This window comes from Amblyomma americanum, chromosome 1 (genome assembly GCF_052857255.1).
Source record: "Amblyomma americanum isolate KBUSLIRL-KWMA chromosome 1, ASM5285725v1, whole genome shotgun sequence".
Classification (NCBI taxonomy): Eukaryota; Metazoa; Arthropoda; class Arachnida; order Ixodida; family Ixodidae; genus Amblyomma; species Amblyomma americanum.
In genome coordinates, this window is record NC_135497.1 from 204,895,068 (window position 1) to 204,919,230 (window position 24,163).

General features: G+C 44.6%; 1 protein-coding gene across 6 annotated transcripts in view; it reads left to right on the top strand.

The window, feature by feature from the left end:
* Sec24CD (COPII coat complex component secretory 24CD) overlaps positions 1 to 24,163 on the top strand; it is a 66,009-nt gene that overhangs the window by 40,171 nt on the left and 1,675 nt on the right. For all 6 annotated transcript variants that reach the window (XM_077648330.1, XM_077648324.1, XM_077648327.1 and 3 more), the window contains 9 exons: positions 587 to 757; positions 2,987 to 3,040; positions 9,445 to 9,639; positions 10,156 to 10,342; positions 11,096 to 11,290; positions 16,181 to 16,284; positions 16,411 to 16,498; positions 17,846 to 17,949; positions 20,592 to 20,681. In XM_077648330.1, the coding sequence (XP_077504456.1) occupies positions 587 to 757; positions 2,987 to 3,040; positions 9,445 to 9,639; positions 10,156 to 10,342; positions 11,096 to 11,290; positions 16,181 to 16,284; positions 16,411 to 16,498; positions 17,846 to 17,949; positions 20,592 to 20,681 (1,188 nt within the window). The remainder of the gene's footprint in view (positions 1 to 586; positions 758 to 2,986; positions 3,041 to 9,444; positions 9,640 to 10,155; positions 10,343 to 11,095; positions 11,291 to 16,180; positions 16,285 to 16,410; positions 16,499 to 17,845; positions 17,950 to 20,591; positions 20,682 to 24,163) is intronic.

The window sequence follows — 24,163 nt, forward strand, 5'->3', positions numbered from 1 at the left end:
GAAAAAAAGGATCGGCGTGGTGTATGATCAGTCCCAAAGACAATGAAGTTAGAGTGGTAAGGAAAGTGACGAGGGTCCCGTGCGTTATTTGGGCGCTACAATGCGGCTGCAGTACAGGGCAGTTTCCACCAACTGATGCCGACCGATGCTATCGCGCAGCACTGTGGGTGGTTCATCCAGTGATGATCATGCCAACGTGCCATCAGAGGCTGACCTACGCCTCTGTATCGACGCCCGATAGCGAACACGAAGACCTTGGCTACACGTAAACAGCTGTTCAAGTCTCCGTGGTGAAGTTCCGACATGGGCAAAGTTACGTTTTCGCGACATCGCAGGATGCGCCGCCAGGTTACTACAATTGCGACAAACATTTGCCTAGCCAGCGCTGCACAATTCGGGGGCAAAGGCACCTAAGAATGCATTCTGCTACTGAAACCAGTAGTGAAACAGGGTAGCCTGCTTCACATAAGCGTTTACTTATGGTTGTTCTGAATGTCATGAGCAGTGTTTATTGATATTCTTGGTACATTACTAGCTGCAGCTGAAGAGATGCCAGTGTCTCTGATGCTCTTTTGTGTGGTTCCAGTCGGTGTTGACACCCCAGTCGCCCTTCTACAACCAACTAGGACAGGAGTGTGTGGCGGCTGGCTGCTGTGTGGACCTGTTTTTGTTTCACAATGCCTATGTGGATGTGGCAACAGTGGGCCAAGTTGCCAAGATGACTGGAGGCCAGGTGTACAAGTACACCTACTTCCAGGTGAGCTGCCAGCTGTTGCACTTTGCATAGGTTACAGTAGAAGGTATTCTCAGCTGAGCCATTTTTTTTGTGTGTGTGGGCTGCATAGCATTTACATCAGGATGGGCATTTTTCTTACCCATACTAAAACCATTACTGTATCTTAAACTACCTAGTGTTGCTTGTTCAGCTAGTTTTCTTGTTTTCTTAAACCATAACAGTTCAACATGGGAAAAATATCAGATTTGTCTCTTGAGGTGTACTTTTTGCATGGTGATAAAAGAGCACTGATATTTAGTAGTGGAGTGTATCTAAAGTCTATTGCACCCATTCAGATGTAGGCCTTTTGAAGACTTTTATTTGAAGGGTTATTGATGTTCAACCAAGGCAGGCTGTGAAATTCCTTTTTTCTGTAACCATAAGGGGGCTGCGGTGTTAATTTACTGCAGACCTCATCATGGTATTTATTTATTTGGTTTGGTTTATGGGGTTTAACGTCCCAAAGCGGCTCAGGCTATGAGAGACGCCGTAGTGAAGGGCTCCGGAAATTTCGACCACCTGGGGTTCTTTTACGTGCACTGACATCGCACAGCACACGGGCCTCTAGAATTTCGCCCCCATCGAAATTCGACCGCCGCGGCCGGGATCGAACCCGCGTCTTTCGGGCCGGCAGCCGAGCTCCATAACCACGCAGCCACCGCAGCGGCTGTATTTATTTATTTATTTATTTATTTATTTATTTACTTACTTACTTACTTACTTACTTACTTATTTATTTATTTATTTATTTATTTATTTATTTATTGGAGCTTCATGCCCAGCTCACTCTTTGCAGAGTAGATTTGCATTGTTGGTGTTACAAATGCACATCTGACGGAAGATCTTTTCTAAAAACTGGCAGGTTACCTAGGATTCACTCTTCCTATTAATGTAAAAGGGAACAGCATCGATTCTTTTTAAGTTTATGTCCTTCATAATAGTCTTAGAAATTGTCTTATGTGGCAATTTTTCCGATGTGTGTTCTGAGTTGAGTGTAACATATTTAGAATACATGTTTCCTGTGCCAGCAGTCTGACCTGTCTTCACGTGTGCTCTAAGCCTAATAGTAGAGTGAAAAATAATAGTTTTGTGGTAGGTTCCACCCAACATAATCAAACATGTCTACATGCATGGTAGCTGTCATAGTGCAATGCAAGTTTTAAAATGTGAACGCTACACAAAATTGATAATTCAACTTTTTCCCAAGTCTGCAGCAATTATATGATGCCTGGTTATTCCCAAAATAGATAATAGGATAGCATCCAACCACACTGTCAGCTTCACCCTTACAGGATGCAGTACATTATTCTTCTGCTAGGTTTTACTCAATGGAACACTTTGCATGTAAGAACTTCTTGGTATTAGTGTGTTTTTGTTTGTGCTGATTGGGACTGCTGTGCAAGATAGCTGTGCAGAACCAGTAGCTGTACTCTTTGCTGTGTGTACTCGTAGAGGAAATGTATTGCTCCATGTTGTGACTGAGATTGAATCATGAATGCCTCTCACTTGTTTGTTGTTTGCTCTTCGAAAGCAGGAAAGAGTAGCACTTTTGAGCTGAAAGTTAATACCTATTTACACCGTATTTACACGATTGTAAGTCGACCCCCCCCCCTCCCCCCCCCCCCCCCCCCCCAAATCACATTTCTGAAAAAAAAAAAAAAAACTTCCGAGGTTGTTTAAGCTTGGCCTTGAATAGTTGAACACGATAGCATTATCCAACGGCCACCGTTTATCGCCAGCCGCGTGCCCGTGGGCACATTCCAAAACGAAAAGGTATTAGTCACTGGACTACTCGTCCACACTTGCGCCGTCGTCCTCACTAGCGCTGCTGTCATGAGCGCTGCTGTGGTACCAGAGCACGTCGTTCTAACGTCGTCGTCTAGTGAAATCCCGCACTTCGCCAACAGCCACATCACGACATCGCGTGCAACAGCTGAAAATTTTCCTCGCGGCAGCTGCCAAACCTGTATCACCCATTGCGATGTTTTCGTTTCGATTGTAAGTCGACCCCCCCACCCCCACTATGGATTTTCAAATTAAAAAAAAAAAAAGGCCGACTTACAATCGTGTAAATGCGGTATCTGCTTGTGCCACTCATTAGCATCCAAAGAAACTACAGTTAACCGGCATAGTGGGAGCACAGCCTAGGCAAGAAACCTGGAAGTTCTTTCTTCAGGAGCAGCTACAAGTGCATTGAACACTTTATTCCAGAGCACAGCCGACAAAGCGCTAGTCCAAAGGGAAAGTAACGTCCAGGGCCTGCAGGTAGGCCGCTCACTGTTGGGTGACGTACACACTACATCAGCTGGTGCGGAGGGGACTATGTGGTGGCAGGTCTTGATGCTGAGCTTCCATGAGCTTGGGCAGTAATCTTGGTCGGGCACAGCTCCTCTACTTCTTCCTTCCTTTTTCCTAGGGCATGTGAATGGAAACGGCTTGGGTTGCATGGGTGGGTGTGAAAGCATGCAATTCTTTTGACTTCAGCAGTCTTTGTTACTCTTAACTGGCAATGCCTCTTAAAATAGCAGTGCAGTCAAAATAAAAGCATATTGGAGTTTTTAAAACACATTTGGAACAAATTGGTTTTTAGTTGGTTCGATTGGTTTCCATTTTGTACCAGTTGTGTTTTTGGAACTTCCCTCTATATTTTTACTGGAAAGGCAGGCAGCCTCGCCGCAGCTTCTTTCAAGTACTAACCTTAACACAAAATGGTTTGCATGAATTGTTTCCCATTATTGTTTGAGAAATATATATGCTATTGCTTCTTTTCAATGTGTGGCCAACTGTGAGGTCAGAGCTCGCAGGATTGTGTGCACTTTCGATTGTTTATCAGTGTTTTGTTTGAAAAGAAAAGAAGCAAATTTTTCTCATCATATGCAGTGGGCTACATAAGGATAGCAGAGATGACAGGGCCAGGAGCAGCTAGTGGCATTTCCCCTCAATGTGCCTCGACACCATGAGCCAGAATGACATGGTGGTACAATGCGTTGTAGCCAGCCCACATAGTGTACACCAAACTTGCCCCTGACAGTACTCCATGTATTAAGGAAAATTGCATTTGGTTTAGTTCTGAGCAGTGGTAAGTAATGGCCTTAGATGTATGTAGTCTTTAAGGCACGGGAAAAACCAATTTGAATTGTCTTCTTGGATCCCTAGGCTATCAGGATGCAATATTCAGAGAGGCTATATTTCGTTAGACCTTATTGTTGATTATTCTTTTGTGAACAGCTGAGTTTCAGACGTCTTTACCAGGTGGCGCAGGGGATAACAAGCTCCTTGCATGAAAACAATCCTGTGTACATGTGAATGCAGCATGGATTTGTTATTGCCCTATCTACTTGTATGGATTTGTGAATATGTGCTGTCTCCTTTTGCCCATGTTGCATTTTGCAACAGCATACACATGGACTGCTTTGTGTAGTTCTTAAATTTATCATGTGAGAATTTGTTCAGCTTTATGAGCAGGTTACAGCCAGGGCATTGGAAACGTAAAGTGCAACTGCACTCATGTCACTGCCTTTCTTCTCCGGCAAACTGTAGTGTTTGTATTTTGTACCTTTACATTAGGGGTGTGTGAATATTCGTATTTTAGAATACAAATCGAATATGTTTGATATTCGATTCGTATTCGTATTCGAGAAATTGATATTCGAGAATTTCTGAATATTCGAAAATTCCCGAATACTCGCCAGCGATCGTATACTGCGCAGACTTTCAAATTCGACCGTGGCAAAACCACAATATCTGGGCAAGTTAGCCAATGACCGAGTTAGAACTTTCAGGAAAACAATACAGAGGTCCTATTCCCGTCCTTCTCGGTCGCTTATCATGCGGACCGATCGCATTCCGGCGCCGCTAGGCCTGACCTCGTGTAAAATTCCGCAAGTTGGCTTTCCCACATATCACACATGCTGCGAGCAAGATGGCCGGCGGCCCGCTTCAAACAATCGCAACGCGTAATCGCGCTTTTTTTAATCCTTCTGTAATATGTTGCATATTTAATACCCACATCCGAAAAATGCATCCATCCTGTCGCCTTCATAACTCTCTGAGCGTGACCTCTGCCATCCCGTTTTGTAAACTACGCTATGCGGGAAAGCCTACTTGCGGAATTTCGCGGAAGTCTCCTGAAGGAGCATGTAGAGTTGTCACAATAGGGCAAGTGATAATGTAAAAATCCCGCCTATTGCATAGCGCATTGTAACCCGCGCACCTCTTTAGTGGGCGTAACGGCAGGCGTGACAACGATGGGAAGGCCCCTGTCGCGAGGTCAAAAAATAGCCTGGCCGCGTAGTTTTGGTTTCATAGCTTCGCGGCTGCCGTGGGCAACTGCAACTGTCGGCCCGCGCATTCGCCGGTAGTCCCATTCCAGCTCCACATGGGTTTCGGACGCCGACCGGCGCGTCGCTGGTGGTTTCTTTTTCTTTTTTAGAAACCGTCTCGCCGTTCCGACGCTAGTGTGTGTTCCCCAGCCCCTTGCTTGCATTTGTGTTGTTCTTCCAGCGCTCCAAAACGGGTGGCTCGTCACGGGCTTACAGGTGTTATCTCGATGGAGCCGCCTCATAAGGCCTGTCTGCATCTTCACATTTCCGGCATTTTTTTTTTTTTTACCGCAAAGTGGGGGGGGTTATAAATCGAAGCCTTCGGATGAACCGGGCATTTCTTCCGGTCCCTTGAACTTCGTATGAATGAGGTTTTACTAGTCATCTTATTTCTTGTTGCCAGTCTTGTCATTTTATGGATTTTGTTTTGCATGACCTCATTACAGTTTGGATACTGTTATGCTGTCTAATCAATTAGCATACATTTCTGTGCACATCATGTTTTTTTATACTGTACTGAGGCATTCTAGTATTGTTTATTTTAGTTGCAAAGACTATACACTATTTTGAAAAAAATAAGGGCAACAACGTTTCCTTATTTATCATTTTCTGAATTTCTTTTTTGTACTGAACAGATATCCGATATTCGAAGCCATTTTTTCTTCATATTCGTATTCGATTCATATTCGAAAATTTCAGTATTCGCACACCCCTACTTTTCATGGGTACAGACATGGCTGTCTGCATGTATGTTTGTGTGTGTACACCTATGTTGTTACAAGTGAAAAGGGAGTGAAGGTGTTCGTGATATGAATGAGAAGGTAGACTGAGGGGTTGAGAGCACAGTGAGTTTGTGGACGGCAGCATAAATACTTGCTATCAGGCCCAGTCGGGGTGCATTTGCGACCAGATACATCTGTAGTCTAGCCTCATATTTGTAGCATTTAGTTCTAATGCAGTTCCACCATTTGGTATTTAAATCCACATACTGGGAAAATGGATGTATACTTCGAGCCCTTTGTTTCCGGGTGAAGCCCGGTTCAGATAAAACATATTTTTCCAGTTGACAAAGTAGAAGACACTGCATGAAATTGAGCAGATATCTTCTTGGACTTATTCTTAATGGGATGTTTTAGAAGGGAGAGGCCAATACATGGGTATTGACCAAGCACTGTAATGGCATTATTGTATAAAGGGCTACCCATACTAACAATGTCCCTCCCTGTCCCGCTTCTTGTGTGTCAAATCGTTGCTGTTTGTCGGATGAATGTTTTCACAGTGTACAAAGGCAGGCAGGTATTGCACAGTCACAAAAATGCTGCGCATGACATGGAAAAGCATGTGATAATGTTACGTATATTGCTGCCTGTAAGTCGGCTCCGAACATAAGTCGACTCCCCAACTCTGCAGCCCTTGCTGGCCAAAAAAAAAAAAAAATTAACTCCAAATATAAGTCGAGGCATACCCTCCGCCCTTCCATTGCACTCTTAGTTATGTAGTTTCTTGCAAGATGGCATCGCAGCAGATGCTCAGCTCAAAGTAATAAACACGCAACAATGCAGTCACAAAACCAGCAGTCAAAGGCAAGTGGGGATCTAAGGCAATAAAATGGCACCCTCACATGCAGCCCGGCTGACTAGCTGCAAACCAAACAGCCAATGATCAATTAAAAACAGCAGCAGAGAGAAACTGAAGACCAAGAAGTAACACACACATGTCGAGGATAATGCTGCACTGACAACTGAAGATTTATTAGAAAAGCCGCACATTTATACAGAGGAACTGCTTTGAATGCTTTGCTTTTATACTTTAACCAATTTCTTATCATTATCGGGTCGCATCATCACGCCATGCGTGATTCCGGGGAGCAATGCATCGTCGTGCCATCGGTGGGCCTAACGAAGAAAGAAATGAATTTCCTGCATGACAATAAAGCTATAAAGTTAGGAGAGGTCACATGTTCAGTCTATACTCTTCACCAACATACCCAAGCGCTAACCATTTTTTGTTTTGGCCTTTTTGACGAGAATAGTTCACTATTCAGGCACTGAGGTGACCATTACAGTTTTATGCACTCTGAGCTTACTTATGAGTCTGTCATGATTCCAATTGTTACGTTGAGTATTGTAACCCTGTGCCATCCACAACATTTTGCATGTTGTCTCGCATGAAGTTCTTAGACTAATTCTTAGGCCGTATAGAAATCGGAGCACTTTGTGATATAAAAACAAAAAGCTTAATACTGTCATACATGACACAGCTATATCTTATTCACTGTCTAGGTCTATCATCAGACATAAGTTTATACGGCTGTGATTGAATGGTTGCAGCTGTTGTGTAACGTCAACTGTGTTATATAAATGTATAACAAGGGAAGTACTGTGTAGTGCCAGACATCTTTGTGCTTTAGTGCCCATCATTCCTTCATCATCCGTTGTCCTTTTTTTTTTTGTGCTGTAATCATTTTCTGTGAAATGATTCCATGTTGTATGCTTTACTGCTTGTCATAACACTACAAACTGTTACAGCCAGTCTCTTTAAAAGCAACCAGTGTACAGTTGCTGAGCGAAAATTTGGACCTCTGAATTTTTGGGTATGCTTGATTATTCTTGTTTTTTAGCAGCACCGCAACATGGCTCCTGGAGCTAATGTTTATACGTGCCTGAAATTTCACTCTTTGCAACTGACTGCTCAATTTTTTGGACCTCATTCACACTCACGACCAGTACCCTAGCCATCATATAATGCGTACAGTGGAACTTTGTTCATTCAAACTGTTAGGGAGATTGAAAACTTGATCGAACAAAACGAAATTCAAGCTAAAAGGGAACTATTTAAATGGCGGGGCTGATATTCTCCGCGAGTTGGCACACCATGCTCACGTGGTTTTGAATCTGTACCGTTCTTGGACTCCGTGCACCGCACACACTTGAACAGTAGTCACAGTTTGCGGAACTCATCTATGCCAAGTCTTTAGTCCCGAATGCGGGAAGAGGTAGCAGCGGAATGCGAGGCTTTGCGGAGACGACGAGCATGGAAGAAAACGGTAGTGCATTTTAAAACGAGGTGAGCGTACCCATAGCAAAACACACTGCAACCCTGAGGTTTATATCATAAAACAGTCAACAGCTGGCGTTTCGATTGCTGGCAAGACACCTCTCATTATACGTAAGCCACCGCAGAGTGCATATCACCAGTTACAATGTCGCTTTTGGCTCTAGCAGCTAGGCCCAATCACAAAGGCCAACGCTGAGGGAGCGCTTGCTTCAGCCCTTTGTTGGTTCTTATCATTTCGCCATCTTCGCCTTCTTGTTCCGCGCCCTTTGTACTGCAGGCACAGCATAGTACCCACAGTGGAGGGTTCTTTTTACGCATCTATACACTGTCATCTATAGATTTAGTCATAAAGAGCTTCAGGATGTGCACAAAACCACTCACCCCTTCCTCCAGCATACTCGCAATAAGTTAGTAGTTTTTTTGGGGGGTGAAATTTGATTTTTTGGACATTCTTGCTGTCCCTAGAAAGTCCGAAAAATCAGTCGGCTGTAGTTGCTGTGAACTTCTGGCATAATTGACTGTGCAGAATATTGCTAGGAAATGGAAGTTATCAAGCCTACTCACTTCAAAAAATTTATATTATTTAAAAAATGATTTGGTATTCATCTTGTGTCATGTCTAGCTTCATGGACATCTTTCATTGCAAGAAATAGCACTGGGTATATAGTGGCTTCAGTACTTTTTGTTGTGTTCTGCTGTTTACATGTCTAGGCCTAATTGGTAAAGGGAAAACATCGCTGTTTGCTTGACTTAAATACAGTTTGCTGTTACACAGCCGGGTGCTGCATGGAATGGTAACATTCAAGAGCTAATGTATGTATGCAGGCGGATATCTGCCCACTCTCTTGACTTAATACGTCTCCAAGAGAAAATTGTCCTGACTGGGGTGAACTGCCTTCTTAGGGGACTTGCTTCCACATCTTTTTTAAGGAAGCATGCCTGCTCATTGGAATAAAGGCTAACATGCACATATTTCATCACTTATATAAAAAATGGAGGCTGAATTCACATCCTCGGCAAGTGTGTAAAATTTGTGCTCTGCACTGCATCCTGTTTTCTGTTACATTTGCATTGCTAGTGTGTTTTCAACACAAATGGATAAACTTGTGCAGCATAGGTTGTTCAGTGGTCACACTGAATAGCCGAATTGGCTGCCTTAGTCAAGCTGTGTAAGTTGTACTAGCTTCTTCACCATGCCGCAGAAAGTCTTGCTCACAGAGGCCTGCTGAGCTTCATAGCAAGTATGCCTAGAAGCACACCAGACGATTGGCTTGCATGGTTACCTTCCAGGAGGATGTCGAAGGGGCCAGGTTTCTGGAGGACCTGCGGCGGGACGTCTCCCAACCCACAGCTTTTGATGCTGTCATGCGAGTGCGCACCAGCACAGGCATCCGGCCAACTGACTTTTATGGCAACTACTACATGGCCAACACCACAGATGTCGAGCTGGCTGCTGTGGACTGCAACAAATGCGTCGCAGTTGAGGTACCGAACTGTGCCTCTTCTTGGAGCCTTTACTTTTTTAGCTCCCATGAGCACTGCTGTCCGGGTTTGAAGCTTGTTTTCTTCATTTGCTGTTGATATATTCAGCAGCTACCTGGCCAGTTGACATACACGTTATCTTTAAGCAGTTAGGTATTTTAAGTAGGGGGGGGGTGTCATGGAGGTTACTGTTGCAGCAGTGCGATTTTAGCAGAAAGTGACTGCAGGTTCCAGCAGTCGCTACCTACATACAACTATCCTCTCTAATACACACAATGCATACACTCACTCGGTCCCAGCGTTACGGTGTGGGAGCCCATGAATGTTGGACTCCCTAGATCACAGCTTATGGTTGGCATGTGATGCCATCTTGCATCTGGCAGTTAAGGCTAGTTCCACTTTTAGAGGCACTCTGCTCATTTCACGTGAAACCTATCACTACTACATATTAATTATGTTATAAGGCACTGTCTTTTTTTTGTTGTTTGTTTACTGATCTTCTGCTTGTCTTGGCTACAGATAAAGTACGATGACAAGCTGTCGGAAGAAGAGGGGGCCTTTGTACAAGTGGCTCTACTGTACACAACTTGTGGAGGCCAGCGAAGGCTTCGTATTCATAACCTTGCACTAGCTACTTGCTCCCAAATGGCTGACATGTATCGAAACTGTGACCTGGACACCATTGTGAACTTCTTGTCGAAACAAGGTGGGTATGCTCCTCTGAGCAGACTGTCAAGAAAAAACAGCCTTACGAAAAAATGTCAGCCCTGTAAAGCTTGCTTATTGTCAATTTTGTAAACCTTACTGTGCCTCATGTCGTTAAGGGTTCTTGAGAAGTGATTCAATGCTGTGGTTGATCTATAGGCAGTCTTTGGAAGTGCTGCGCATGGCTTTGGAGTGAAAGGAGCAACTGCTCCTTTCTCTAACCTAGTCATGGTTAAGTGGAGACATTCATCAGCATGATTTACAGTTAGTAAATGGTGTTCTTAAGCTCTCTTAGTGGTGACTGTGTTGGTATGTTTACCGTTGTCCTTTGTGGTGTTGGTTACCAATGTTAAGAGATCATGAGTGTTCTGTAAATTGCTACTGTCTGCATGCTAATAAAAGTGTTTTTATTCACAGTTGCATTTCACAGCATATCGGCCAACCTTGAGTTTGTTCCATTGGGGACCTAGCAATGGCAGGCAACAACAGTTCATGCTCATGAAATTCTTGACTGCATCACTATAAACACTGAAACAAATAAAACACTACCATGGCTGGTATTCATGTAAAAATAAAGTGTTTTTGTCTATTCGTGCTGCACACTTAAACCTTTTGGACAATTTGTCATTCATTTAACCTGTTGTGCTTGTTGTACATAGCCAGAACATGTGGCCATAGGGGACATGTTAAGAGCCATGGCCGGTATCTTTTCTTATCCACTGACCTCCTTTTTTTTGTGTGTGTGTCTATGCAGCTGTTCGGCAACTGTTGGAGCAAAGTCCAAGGCAGGTACGAGATGGCTGCATTGGTCGAGGTGCTCAGATGCTGGCTGCATACCGGAAACACTGTGCCAGTCCCTCCTCATCCGGCCAGCTCATCCTCCCCGAATGCATGAAGCTGCTTCCTCTCTACCTCAACTGCATGCTCAAGAGTGACGCTCTTGCAGGAGGTGAGCTTAGTCTGATCATTGAAGGGTCTTCCTTTATTTGCTGATTACTAATGATATTTTTGAGGGCATATGTTGATGAAGTGCAGTTAGCTCATGTAGGGAAGAAATTTTCTGCTAATGTCTTGTGCTATTGTGCTCAAGATACCTGTTTTTAGCCTGGTGTTACCAGCAACACGGTGTGTAGCTTCTTAGGAGCTGTAGCTGGCAAGATTAAACCTGCCTCTGAACAGATGTTTTATCAGATTTCTTCACCAAAAAAAAAAAAAAAGAAAATTCGGATATACAGTCGCCCACCAAAAATTCGGACGCCTGATTATTCGGACTTTTTCACGGCACCGCGACATGACCCATAGAGCCAATGTATAAGAATGCCTGAAATTTCAGATGCACTGCAACTGACTGCTTGAATTTTCGGACCTCGTTCACACCTACCGCCAATACCTAAGCCGTCATATAATGTGTACATTGTAATCTCATTAATTCAAACTGCACGAGAGATAGAAAACTTCATCAAACAAAACGAAATTCAAACTTAAAGAGAGCCTCTTAAATTGCGAGGCTAATACCCCTGTCACACGGGACTTCTTCTCGGCCTTTGCCGTAAAGTTGTCTTATTGCACTAAAGGAGGAAAACCGAAAAGGAGCAGCGACGCTGCTACACGGAAAATCCAAAGGAGCTAGAACGCGGCCTCCGTGAATGCCAAAAGTCACCGCTGTGTGTGAAGCGGCGCTAGTAACATTATGAAATTAAAGCAGATGGTAGCACTTCAGCTAAGAGTGCTTTCGTTTATGTTGGAAAAAGTAGCTATCACGATAATAAACGAGCGTTCTGACGGTGAGAAACGGATATTTTGAAAGTTTATTTTTTTTTATCGTTCTGGGTCCGACCACGGTAGGCACACTTTTCCGTTCGGCTCCTCGTCGTGTTCGAGAAGTGTGCTTTGTTGCTTGTGTCTTTGTGCACACAAGCAAACTCAAAACACGCACGCAACAAAGAGCAAACGAAGAAAAAACAGCAAAGCGAGATGCGCAAGCACGTGTGTGTCGATGCGGCTGCTGAAAAGCGTTCAAGTCCTTTTTTAGCAGTGTGGATGTCTTTAGTCATAGCCTCCTCTACGGTTAAGTGCACTGTAACGCAAAATTAACCATTAAATAAGATGAATTAGATATTTTTTTACGGTTTCAAAACTAAAAATTGCGTCAATTTTTTATTCTTTGAGCTCGCTAGCTGGCGCTGCCGTCTGGGTTGCTCCTTTAAGCAACTTTAAGGCCGCTGATGGCCGCCTTTATTGCTACGGACCTTTATCGCAAAGGTCTCGACGCTTTGCCGTGTAGATGCGCGTCACGCGCCTTTGGGGCAAAGGACCTTAATTTCTAAGGCCTTACAAGTGCCCGTGTGACAGGGGTATAAAATTGTGTGCGAGCCGGCACATTGTGCCCGCATGGTTTCGAATTCGTACTGTTCTTGAACGCCTTCCACCGCACAAACTTGAACAGTAGTCAGAGTTTGCGAAATTCATCTGTGAAGAGTTTTTCGTCCCGAATGCGGGAAGAGGTAGGAGCGAAGCGCGTGGGAGGTGTATGGCGTTCACGGAGACCACGAACGCGGAAGAAAATGGTGGTGCATTAAATGTGGCGTGGGTACGCCATGCTCAGCGTACTCACAGCAAAACACACCGCAACACTGACTTTTGTACTGTAAAACTGAAAACAACTGGCGTTTCATTGGCACGCAAGATGTCTCTCATTATACGCAAGCCATCGCAAAGTGCATATTACGCAAGCCATCGCAAAGTGCATATTGCCGGATACGATGCCGATTTTGGCTATAGTAGTTTCGCCGTCTTCGCGTTCTCCTTCCGGGCCCTTCGTACTGCGGGCACAGTGCAGTTCCCACAGCGGTGTGTTCGCTTCTGCGTCTAGACTTTCTTCCAACCCGTGCGTTCATCGGCGACATACCGAGGGCCACACAGCCAGGTCGAGCTCGTGAAAGTGGTCGCTGCCCGCTGTCTGTGCACATGATGCGCGGCGAAATTTTGTCAGGAGAAGCTTTAGAATGCGCACAAAACTCCGTCCTCCCTATGCTCCACCGCGTTTGTAACAAGTTGGTGATTTTTTTGGTGAAATTTGATTTTCTGGACTGCCTGATTTTTTGGTCGTTTTTGCGGTCCCTAGAGGGTCCGAAAAATCAGTCATCAACAGTAACAATCATACGCTACATGCTTTTGATGCTGTTTTGTGTGTGTGTGTGTGTGTGTGTGTGTGTGTGTGTGTGTGTGTGTGTGTGTGTGTGTGTGTGTGTGTGTGTGTGTGTGTGTGTGTGTGTGTGTGTGTGTGTGTGCGTGCGTGCGTGCGTGCGTGCGTGCGTGCGTGCGTGCGTGCGTGCGTGCGTGCGTGCGTGCGTGCGCATTTTCCTTCACTTGATCTTGCAAAGGCCTTCAGATCAGTCATGTATAACTTCATTTTTCGTATACCTGGCAAACGCAGTTCTGATTCCTGGCATTTTGGGCTTGGTCAAGCCTTTTCTAGGTTAACGTTTTGAGTATAATTCACTCGAGAACAGGATTCTCTCCCCATTCCTGTTACGATAGGGCTACTAGAAGAGCTAGGTTTGGGGCTACAGTAAAAGCTCGTTAATTCAAACTTCACGGGACCGGGAAAAAAGTTGGAATTATCCGATGTTCGAACTATCGAATGGCCTCGAAAAAACTGACAAGAACCATTTGCATTAAGGTATATGTACTGTATTTACTCTGTAACGAACCCAGTCCCATAAGGAACCCACCCACCCACCCTGGATTTTTCCCTAAGAATTTGAAAGAAAAAAAAGCGTCATTTGTTAATGCTTCCCTCCGTTTCGCACTGTCACGGTCAACAACGCATTTCTTTGCAGTGTGCCAAGATGCTGCGCAGCGACCTTTTCACGTTAGCTCCATCATGGGGGGGGGACTTGGCAGAGTGCCAGCGCTTGTCCGGTTGTGCAAGCCTCGTTTTCACTATGTTCGCCTTATCGTGCCATGGGTGATTGTGGCGGGCACTGTCTACTGCCATTCAATCATTGGAAGGCGCGATAGCAGCAAGCTAAAACCCAGCGTCATGATCGCGGCTGACCGCGTGGTTCCATTGGCGACTGATGGGTGGAAGGATGGATGACACTCGCAAAGGGAAAAAAGTTTTGCGCACGTAATTTGTAGCGCCCGTCCGAAGTGATAGCCTTTCATGGGCATTGGCTCGGGCCGCGCCGACAGTACTTATCCGTATCTCCGAATTAACGGGGCTCGAATTAACGAGTATTTACCGTATTTACTCGCGTAATGGACCCACTTTTTTCCCAGAAAAGTTGACATCAGTTTGGGGGGAGGGTACGCGGGAAAAAAAAGTTTCCAACAGATTTTTTTCGAAGGGTCGAGATTTCATTTATCTCCGTCCGTCCTTCCATCGTCAACGAACGCACGAGTTCGTGCCGCTAGTGTTTAGCATCGTTCAGTTTGACGAGATCGGGCAATTTTGTGCTAGCCGGCGGCGGGATAACGCTAACGGGCTGAACACCGGCCCTGAAGGCCAGGCGCGCGTTTCTCACTGTGAGGTTAAAAACAGGACAGTGACGAGTGTCTAATGCGAATATTTAAGCTTTAGCTTAGAGTGCACAACGTCTTGGCGCTCTGCCAAGTTCGCCGAGCGCCCCCCCCCCCGCCCTTCAGGAGCTCTCCTCAAATAAAAAAAAATGATGTTATCGACGGCGGCAGCAGCTAGCTTGGCGCGAAAACTGAGGCACTCGCTAGGCTGGAAAACAAAAAAGTAAATTCTGGCCGACAAAAGTGGGGAGCGGGTTCATTACGGGAGTAAATACGGTAGTTCCGAATTTCGGAGGCTGCGCGGAAGAGAGGGTAGACAGCCGCCACCGCGTTCGCCAACCCGTGCCCTCCCACGCCGCCGACCGCCGCGCCATTTAGGCTTTACCCACTCTTCCCAGGCTTTATCTGGTACCATCTTCTGTCCCCGTTTAGCACTAAACGTGCGCAGCCTCTAAGTACGCGCAGGCGCTTTTTTTTTTTTTTTTTTTTGCCACGTGCTGTGTGCCAAGCCGCCCAGATGGGGCGGCGCGTAGTTCCAATTGTCCAATTGTCGGTAGCAGAACCCACTCGCTTTCGAATTAACGGGCTTTTTTATACACACATCTGTATGGAGCTTGGCCGGACCAAGTAGGGCAGTTCGAATTATCCGAAAATTCGAATTATCGAGGTTCGAATTAACGAGCTTTCACTTATTATGGTTCTGAAGTTAAATTGACAATTTTCATTGGGTGGGTTAAATAAAGCCTATGTGGCCATTACTTGGCTAGCCAAGGTCTGTTAAAAAGGTGCACAGCTAAGTACCCACCATGGCATGTAAGAAAAGAGCTGTGCCGAGTCAACAGGCTCACTGGCATGGTGCAGGCAGGCTCCAGTTGCCAGTGATAAGAGGGCCATTACTCCATCTGTATGCACACTGTATAGTGTGTACACTGTCACAGTTTTTGTTCACAATGGAAGTGTTTAAAGGAGACTTCTAGGCTGCACGCATCTGCAGAATCGGTTTACCTTGTCGACAGCCAGCAGAATCTGAGCAGTGTCTTCAGTGCGAACCGCAGTGAGGCAGAATGCCTGGTTGAGGAACCTAGAGGCTCAAATTCCTGGTAGTGTTCACATGCCTTCAGTGTTTTATGAGGTGAAGAAAACCCTGCATGCATGGGTCATTTATTCAATTTTCAGAACTGTACCGCATATACAAAATTCTTTCCAATGTGGCTGTTAGAAAAAATGTTCGGTGTTCCTAGAAAACTGTTGTGACAGTAGTAAGCCAGTAGTAGTCGTAGTGTGACACTAGTCTTGCAATGTGGTTTGTGCTCAGGTCCTGAACTGACCACTGATGACCGGAGCTTTGCTATGCTGTCACTGTGTAGTATGGATGTGGCTAGCACAGTGGCCTACTTCTACCCCAGACTGCTACCTCTGGTGGGTTTACCTTCTTTCAACTCTTGCTCATGGGCTAAATCCCTGCTATTGTCACGCTGTTGCATGCTGAAGCATTAAGACATTTTTTCACTATTGATTCTGGTACTGTGCGATTGCTTTTCACAGCATGATGTAGACATGGACTCTGTGGAGTTGCCCACTGCACTACGGTGTACTGCTGAGAAGATCCGTGAGGATGGGTGCTACCTCTTGGGTAAGCACGCTTTCTTGCTTGCTCGCTTATGCATGCTTATGCATGCTGCTGCACTAGATTATGCACTGTCCAGTTTGAGTGATGAATTAAGAAGAGCGACTAAAAACAGCTTTCAATTTTTCCCCAAACAAGTATGTACTGGATGCCAATGGCTAATAAATAGTAACGAATGTTTCGGGCTTGTGGGGAATCTAGAGCATGATATTAAGTTTATGGTGCCTGTCAGTTGAATAAAACTGTATTTTCATTTGGGCAGAAAGTTATTTGTTGCCAAATATTATAGTTTCATTTGAGTGGGTTAAGAGCACTGAGTTGCTTGCTCGCTTGAAGCCTGCAGTTGGCAGGGAACAGCTAAGCCTGTATTTTGTTTATATTCAGTCTGCTTGTGTTGTCTTAATCTGTGCTCTGCTTAGACGCTCTTAGTCATTGCTCAAGAAAAGCCTTTTAGTGATGGGTGTTAATTGAAATGCACTTGAGGAGTTTACCAGCACGTTTTTTAATTTCGTTTTTTGTTACACTTTATGGGAGCAGAGTTTAATATGAGCCGCTGCGGGGGCTCAGTGGTTATGGATCTCGGCTGGTGACCTGGAAGACATGGGTTGAGTCCCGGTAGTGGTGGTCGCATTTCAATAGAGGCGAAATGCTAGAGGCTCGTATACTATGAGATGTCAGTGCACATTAGAAAACCTCAGATGGTTAAAATTCTCTGGAGCCTTGCACTAAAGCATCCCTCATAGCCTGAGTTGCTTTGGTACATTAAACCCCATAAAGCAAAGCAAAGCAAAGTTTAGTATGGGCAGGTAATATATAACTTTCGCCTTCTGGGCTTGAGTAAAAGGGAAAGAGTGCACAGTTTATTTCTTTGAAACAGACTGTCTGAAAAAGTCAGTATAGCAGTTTACAGTTCCCTCCAGAATGAAAGGGAACAATCAGTTTGCACAAAAAGACAAATTTTGGTAATTTCTCTACGAAAAGTGCAACTCTTTGGGTATTATATGCCAAGAGGAAAACTAGTTAGAAAATAGGAAAAAGCATGCTTGTCACACACAGTTACGCAGTAATAATTAACTGAATGCTCAAACTTTGTTCCCTTGATTACCAAAATTACTTTTATTGCCCTTGTGCTTCATCTGGTTCATCACACATTAGGTACTTCGGAGACAGCACCTCGTTTTCCTGCTCCTAGACCTGTCATTGCGTTTCTAAGTTCTTCTAGGGGTTTAGGGGTTGTGCACTAGTTAGCTTAAATGAGCATTCCTGTGCAGTGTGTTGAAATTAATAGATCCTTAATGTTAGTCACTGCAAAAGGTAATTAGTTGTCAAAGTGCCCATCCCTCAATCTTTCAGAGAATGGCATCCACATGTTCCTCTGGATCGGAATGGCTGTAGACCCAGACTTCCTACAAAATGTGTTTGCACAGCCTGTTGCAGCACGGATAGACATTGACAAGGTATGGAGCAAAATTATCATTGTTTTTACTCACTATTCTAGCCTCAAAGGGATTATTGTAGAATAAAATTAGCTTGGAATTAAAAATGTAGCTCTGGTGTAGTGCCCACTATGAAGTTGAGAGGAATCCAGTGTGGCTGTAGACCTGTCTGTTACTTTGTTGCGAGCTTCATAAAGCTTCAGCTAGTCATTAAGATTGAAAACGAAAAAGTATATTCATGCGACCGTCAGGTTCGTTATAAGTAGGCCCGAATAGCGATTCGAAGCAGAGTGAGGCAAATGTATGTTGCTTGTTTGTAAAACAACATTGAGACACTAAGCAGGCTGGGTGATCTCCACGATGTAAGGCTGATAAAACTGCATTAACAGGGTTATCCACTATTAGTGTAAACACGGGAGTATGCGGCCGCGCTCTTTGGAGCGCCAATGTGTCTGTTCCAGCCGCAAATGAAAGTGAAGCGGCAGACAACGTGGAGCAATACCTCCAGATCCTCCTGTGTGTATGGCACTTTGCTTTGATGTGTAGCCGTGTCAAATGCATGGGCGCTCTGAAGAGCGCGGCTGCACACTCGCGTGTTCACCCTAAGGGTGGAACACCCTGTACCTCAGACAAATATTTTAAGACTGATCGTTGCAGACATGAGCAAAACTAGAATGGTGCTTTCTTATAGGAGCATTGATGTCATGCAAATACTAAATGCATATTCCACAGCACAGGCATGGAGAACAGTGTGACTGGGCTCTTCTGAAGAAAGCAACACGCATAATACTGCATGCATACACTTAATACCATAAAAACCGGACTATAGGTCGCACTGGAATATAGGTCGACCCCCCGACTAACCAATTCTAAAAATGAAAAAAAAATCTTTTTCAATGGTAAAAGTACCGAAAGACGACACCCTTACCTTGAAGCAAATGCGACTCGACAGGTTGCACAATGGTGACAGTATTTATTTTCATTTAAATGCTGATCGTATGTACACCCGGCCAATTTTTTAACAGTATCGCGTGCCCATCGACCTGCGTGTGTGTTTCTGGCACACATAAGTACAGCGCCGTAGAGCAAAGCCCTTCCTCTTCATGAATCGCCGCACCCAGAATGGCGAGCCCTTGAATTGCGCCCTCGTGAGTCGAGGCACGCACGATCTCTACCGCTTTCACGCTGATGCATTCGGCAGTCACAGGCAGCGATCTTGCACGCAGCACAACCTTTCTTTCCAATTCTGGATACACTGCGGTCCGCCCACGAAATGATATTTTCTTCTGGTTGCTGCAAGTTGTAATACGCAACTTCTGCCTCCGCCAGTACTGAATGCTCTTTTCGGATATTCCAAATTCACGCTGTGCCGCCAGGTTGCCATGCGCTTTCGCATACTCAATCGCGTTTTTCTTGAAGGCGACAATGAATTGCCGACGGCTTCTGCTCATTTTGATACAAAATGTGAAAAAGCAGCCTCTAACTAAAATAGCTTTTCAACTACGGAAACGCCAAATGGCGGCACTGCTGTTGATGGCGATGGAGGGACGCTGTTGAGTTCAGCCTCCCATTGTTGCAAGACTTCCGTAGTTTTTCCGCCAATGACCGGTATATAAGACGGGGGTCGACTTTTCACCATGGTTTTTTGAAAAAAAGTTCGACCTATATTCCGGTTTTTACGGTACCTGTCAGGAAAGCCGGAGTTGAAACTCGGATAGCACAAAGATTCGCCTCGCTTTTCTCGCTGGCTTGAAAATATAATTGCCACATCTGTATTACTGCATGCACAAACTTGCAGCTAGACTCATTTCATACTTTCCATTAAACCATATTTTTCGATCGCCTTTCATAGCTTTGCACACTGTCGCATGCGTTATAGACAGCATCCATCAGCGCAACCTAACAACCACTTCACTGTTTTCATATTGATGGGATGTTAAGTTTGACAAGCTTGGAGCATGGTACTGATGATTCTGCAACCCGTTGCAAACTACCCTTATTGATACAGAAAATTACTGTTGAACAAACATCATAAATTGCACACTGATTATTAATAAGTAATGTGAAACTCCAAAGCAGATGCTGTGCCAGTAAGGGTCACATGGTGTTGCTTACCATGTCAATGATGCACTGACAGTAGGTGCCACCACGGTTGATGCTCATGATCAGTGGTCAAAAAAATTAAAGTTCAGTGCAAGTGACATTTCTAAGACATCATTAGTAACCTTCTGGAGTTCTTATGGGCTTCGTTGGGGTTGAGCTCAACTGTTAGCCTTGACCCAGTCATGCCGGCTTAGTTAATGGCATGGACTATTGTTTAACCCAATATGTATATTCAAGCCAGAAAAACTCGTTTTATTATTATGACGTGAATGACTGCTAAGGCGCCTGTGGCATGGCAGGGGCTTTCTTTATTTCTACAATGTGTGGACAATTGAAAGCACTGTTACATGCCTGAATGGGGTAGGGTGTTGTAATGTTCTTTATGATACTACGTACATCTGTAACAGAAATTCAGTTCATTGTCCCTTCAGATCTTTATTTTAAAATCCAAACTTTTGCTTCAGGCACATAATGCTCTTTATGAGGATATTTAATTCATGTTGTAATGCGGACATGGCTGTGTGTAATGTCTTCTAATATGTGGGACTGTTTGTGCACAGACATCTCTACTGGAGTTGAACACACCCATCTCAAGGCGTGTGCGAGACATCATAGCCAGAGTACGCATGGAGAGGCAACGCTGCATGCGGGTGAGTTGTCTGACTTGTTTCCTTGCAAACCAGAGTGGCCTTTCACGAACAAGTTTGCATTTTAAGGGAGTAGTGACACAATTTCTTACAGCTGCTGTTTGTGTTTTTCTTTGATTTTTTTCTTTCCATCCCACTGCGAGCGTTTCGAAGGTGCCCAGTAGGGTAGCCGTGCATCTCTTATCTCACTCCTTCTGCAGCATAGCTGTTACCAACTCCACGAGCAGGCACACCACGCACCTTTCCGTATGTCGCAGGCAGTGTATGTGGCACTGATTTCTGATCATCTCTTCGCCGTGATAATGCATGTTGTGAAGTCGCGTCAGTTGAAAATGCGACCTTGTAGTTTTAAAGCTGCATGTCAGCGAGTGGGTGTACTTTGCGCCTGCATGCCTTTTAGTCTGAGGGAGGCAACGCGTGGCACATGACGCATTCGCGATGTTGAGATATGACCACATCTGATCTCTGCACCAGCGCAGATGCTGTAGTACCCTGCCTTTTCCGCATCAGGAAGAAAGTCTCCCCAAGAAAGCACGCTCCCGCAAGGCAGCTTCCCTATAGTTTTGCGCGAAGGTGCGGGAAGCCATCTTGTGAGGGTGCGCTTCTTTGCAGAGAATCATTTTGTATTTCTTTTTCTTTTTCATTCCTTTAAAGTGCCATGCAGGCGCCCTGTAAGTGCCATTCTGTAGGGTCGCCCCCTTGATTCAGGGTCGTTGAGAAAGTTCATTTTAACCCAAGGACGCGCGAAACAGTTTGTCTTATAATACGGATTTTTTTTTTGTTTACGTTGAGTCCTATGGGAAACCAAACCAACCAAATGGTCTCACATTGTTCATCTTATCTGAAAGTTCGTCTAACGAGAGTCTGCTGTATTTGATATTCACACACTGCTGACCTGTTAGCATAAAGGGTGATGTTCTTTATTGCTGATAATAAAGATGTTGATTGTCATGCCGCGTTTTGTTTTGCATTAAGTAGGTTGCTCAAGTTAGCAAAGCATGTCTGCAGTTTTTCAGTTCTTCATTGCACTTGCATTACAGAAATTTAAGAGTTAGTGCTTAATTTTAAAGAAATAATGAGATGACAGGCAGGTAACGTTTATTTTGTGCAAGAGTCATCCTGTTGTAGTTTACTGAAAAGCTTGACCTCTGCACTTTATGCAACGTCATAAAACAGAATCTGTCGTAATTCTTCTCAGCCATGCTAATGTTGCATTCTTGTTTTCGTCTGTATTTGCATAAATTCAACTGTCTAGGCCTTCTGTGTTGCAGCTGGCTCTAGCCACCTTCTGCAGGAGGTAATGCCACAAAGTTTTGTCTTGTGCTATACATGTTTCAGCCACCATACACTTTGGCATTACCAGTCAAGTTTTGTGCTCACGAAACGCGAACTTCGTTTGTGTCAGGACCGCACCAGTAGCCTAGGTTTGAATGTCCGCCTCTTGTGGTTGACGCAGGGTTTGATTCCCAGTTCTGCCAGGTATTTGCAAGTTTTTCAGTGGGTACGAACTTTTCCCTGACCTGATGCTCGACTTTTTTTGGGGTGAAATGCTTTGGAAGATGGGTCTATAAAATTCCATCTTGTGCAGACCAAACAAGCTAGCCGTAAGGCTGTTTGACCAGGTTGCCTTTGTGCCATTAAAATGAAATTATCATCAGTTTGATTTGTCTCCCAAGAGCTGTTCATTTTATTCATATGTTTGAGCACATATATGGTACACATCAGATTAGGAATTTATTAGGAATATTTCTGGGGTAACCGAAGAGTGCCCTCTATATGTTTATGCAAAATTTTCTTTCTTCCATGTCACTTGATTTGTAATGCTCTCCTTCTTGCTTGCACATGCTGTCATTGCCAGCAGCAGTCTTATTCTGTTATCTCAAACTCTATCCACGGTTGTAATGCAGTGGCTGAAGTTTTGTGTTGAGCTCCAGTGTTTGTCTAGTTTCAGCCTTGTGCGTAGCAATTCAGCAGGGTAGAAAGCAAAAGCACTAGTGCTGCAAGATCTCAAAGCACGTTGAAGAAATTCTGCAAGCTTAATTTAAAGGTTTCATTATGGTTTCTTTTGTAGCCTAAATGCTTCTTGATGACTGGAAACAACAACAGGAACTCTGTTCTGGGAGACCTGAGCATTTTTTATTCACTGCATGTTTGTGCCTTTATGCGCTTTCACTGTTGGGGATAGGTGTGAATGAGTAGCCATTCAAAATCATCTGTTTGATAACCCAGCTTATTTTTCCATAAAAACTTTTGTTGCTATGTAGCGTAAAAACCAGACTATAGGTCGGACCGGAATATAGGTCAATCCCCTAACTAACCAATTCTAAAAATGAAAAAAATTTTTATCAGTGGAAAAAGTACTGAAAGACACCCTTACCTTGAAACAAATGAGACTCAACAGGTTGCACAATAGTGACAGTATTTATTTTCATTTAAATGCTGCCCATATGTACACCCGGCCAATTTTTTAACAGTATCGAGCACCCATCGACCCACGGGGTTGTTTCTGGCACTCAGAAGTATGGCGCTGTAGAGCAAAGCCCTTCCTCTTCATGAATCGCTGCACCCAGGATGGCGAGCCCTTGAATTGCGCCCTCGTGAGTCTAGAGGCACGTGCGATCTCTAGCGCATTCACGCGGATGCATTCGGCAGTCACAGGCAGCGATCTTGCACGCAGCGCAACCTTTCCTTCCAATTCTGGATACGCTGCGGTCCGCCCATGGAATGATGTTTTCTTCTGGTTGCTGCAAGTTGTGTACTGCATTCATGCGGATGCATTCGGCAGCCACAGGCAGCGATCTTGCACGCAGCGCAACCTTTTCTTCCAATTCTGGAATTGTTGCGGTCCACCCACAAAATGATGTTTTTTTCTGGTTGCTGCAAGTTGTAATACACAGCTTCTGCCTCCGCCAGTACTGAATGCTCTTTTCGGATACTCCAAATTTTCGCGCCTTGCCGCCAGGTTGCTGTGAGCTTCCGCGTACTCAATCGCGTTTTTCTTAAAGGCAACGGTGACTTGCCGTCGGCCTCCGCTCATTTTGAAACAAAATGTCAAAAAGCAGCCTTTTAGCAAAATAGCTTTGCAATGATGGAAACGCAAAATCGCAGTACGACAACGTCGCCACGCCGCGCTGCTGCTGATGGCGGTGGTGATGGAGGCTGTGGACTTCAGCTGCCCATTGTTGCAAGACTTTCGTAGTTTTTCCGCCAGTGACTGGTATATAAGACGGGGGCTGACTTTTCGCCATGGTTTTTTTGAAAAAAAGTTTGACCTATATTCCGGTTTTTACGGTAGTTGCAATATATTAAGTTGGCACTACTGCTAAATTGCTGAGCTTTTTTAAGATGCTCTGAAACACTTTTTTGAAACAAAAAAAGAACTCTCCAACCATAAGGCGATATTGTGGTGAGCATGTTAAATGTATATGTAGCTTCTTTATGAACAGTAGAGAACCCACAATCTCGCTGATAAAATTGCTTGCCAT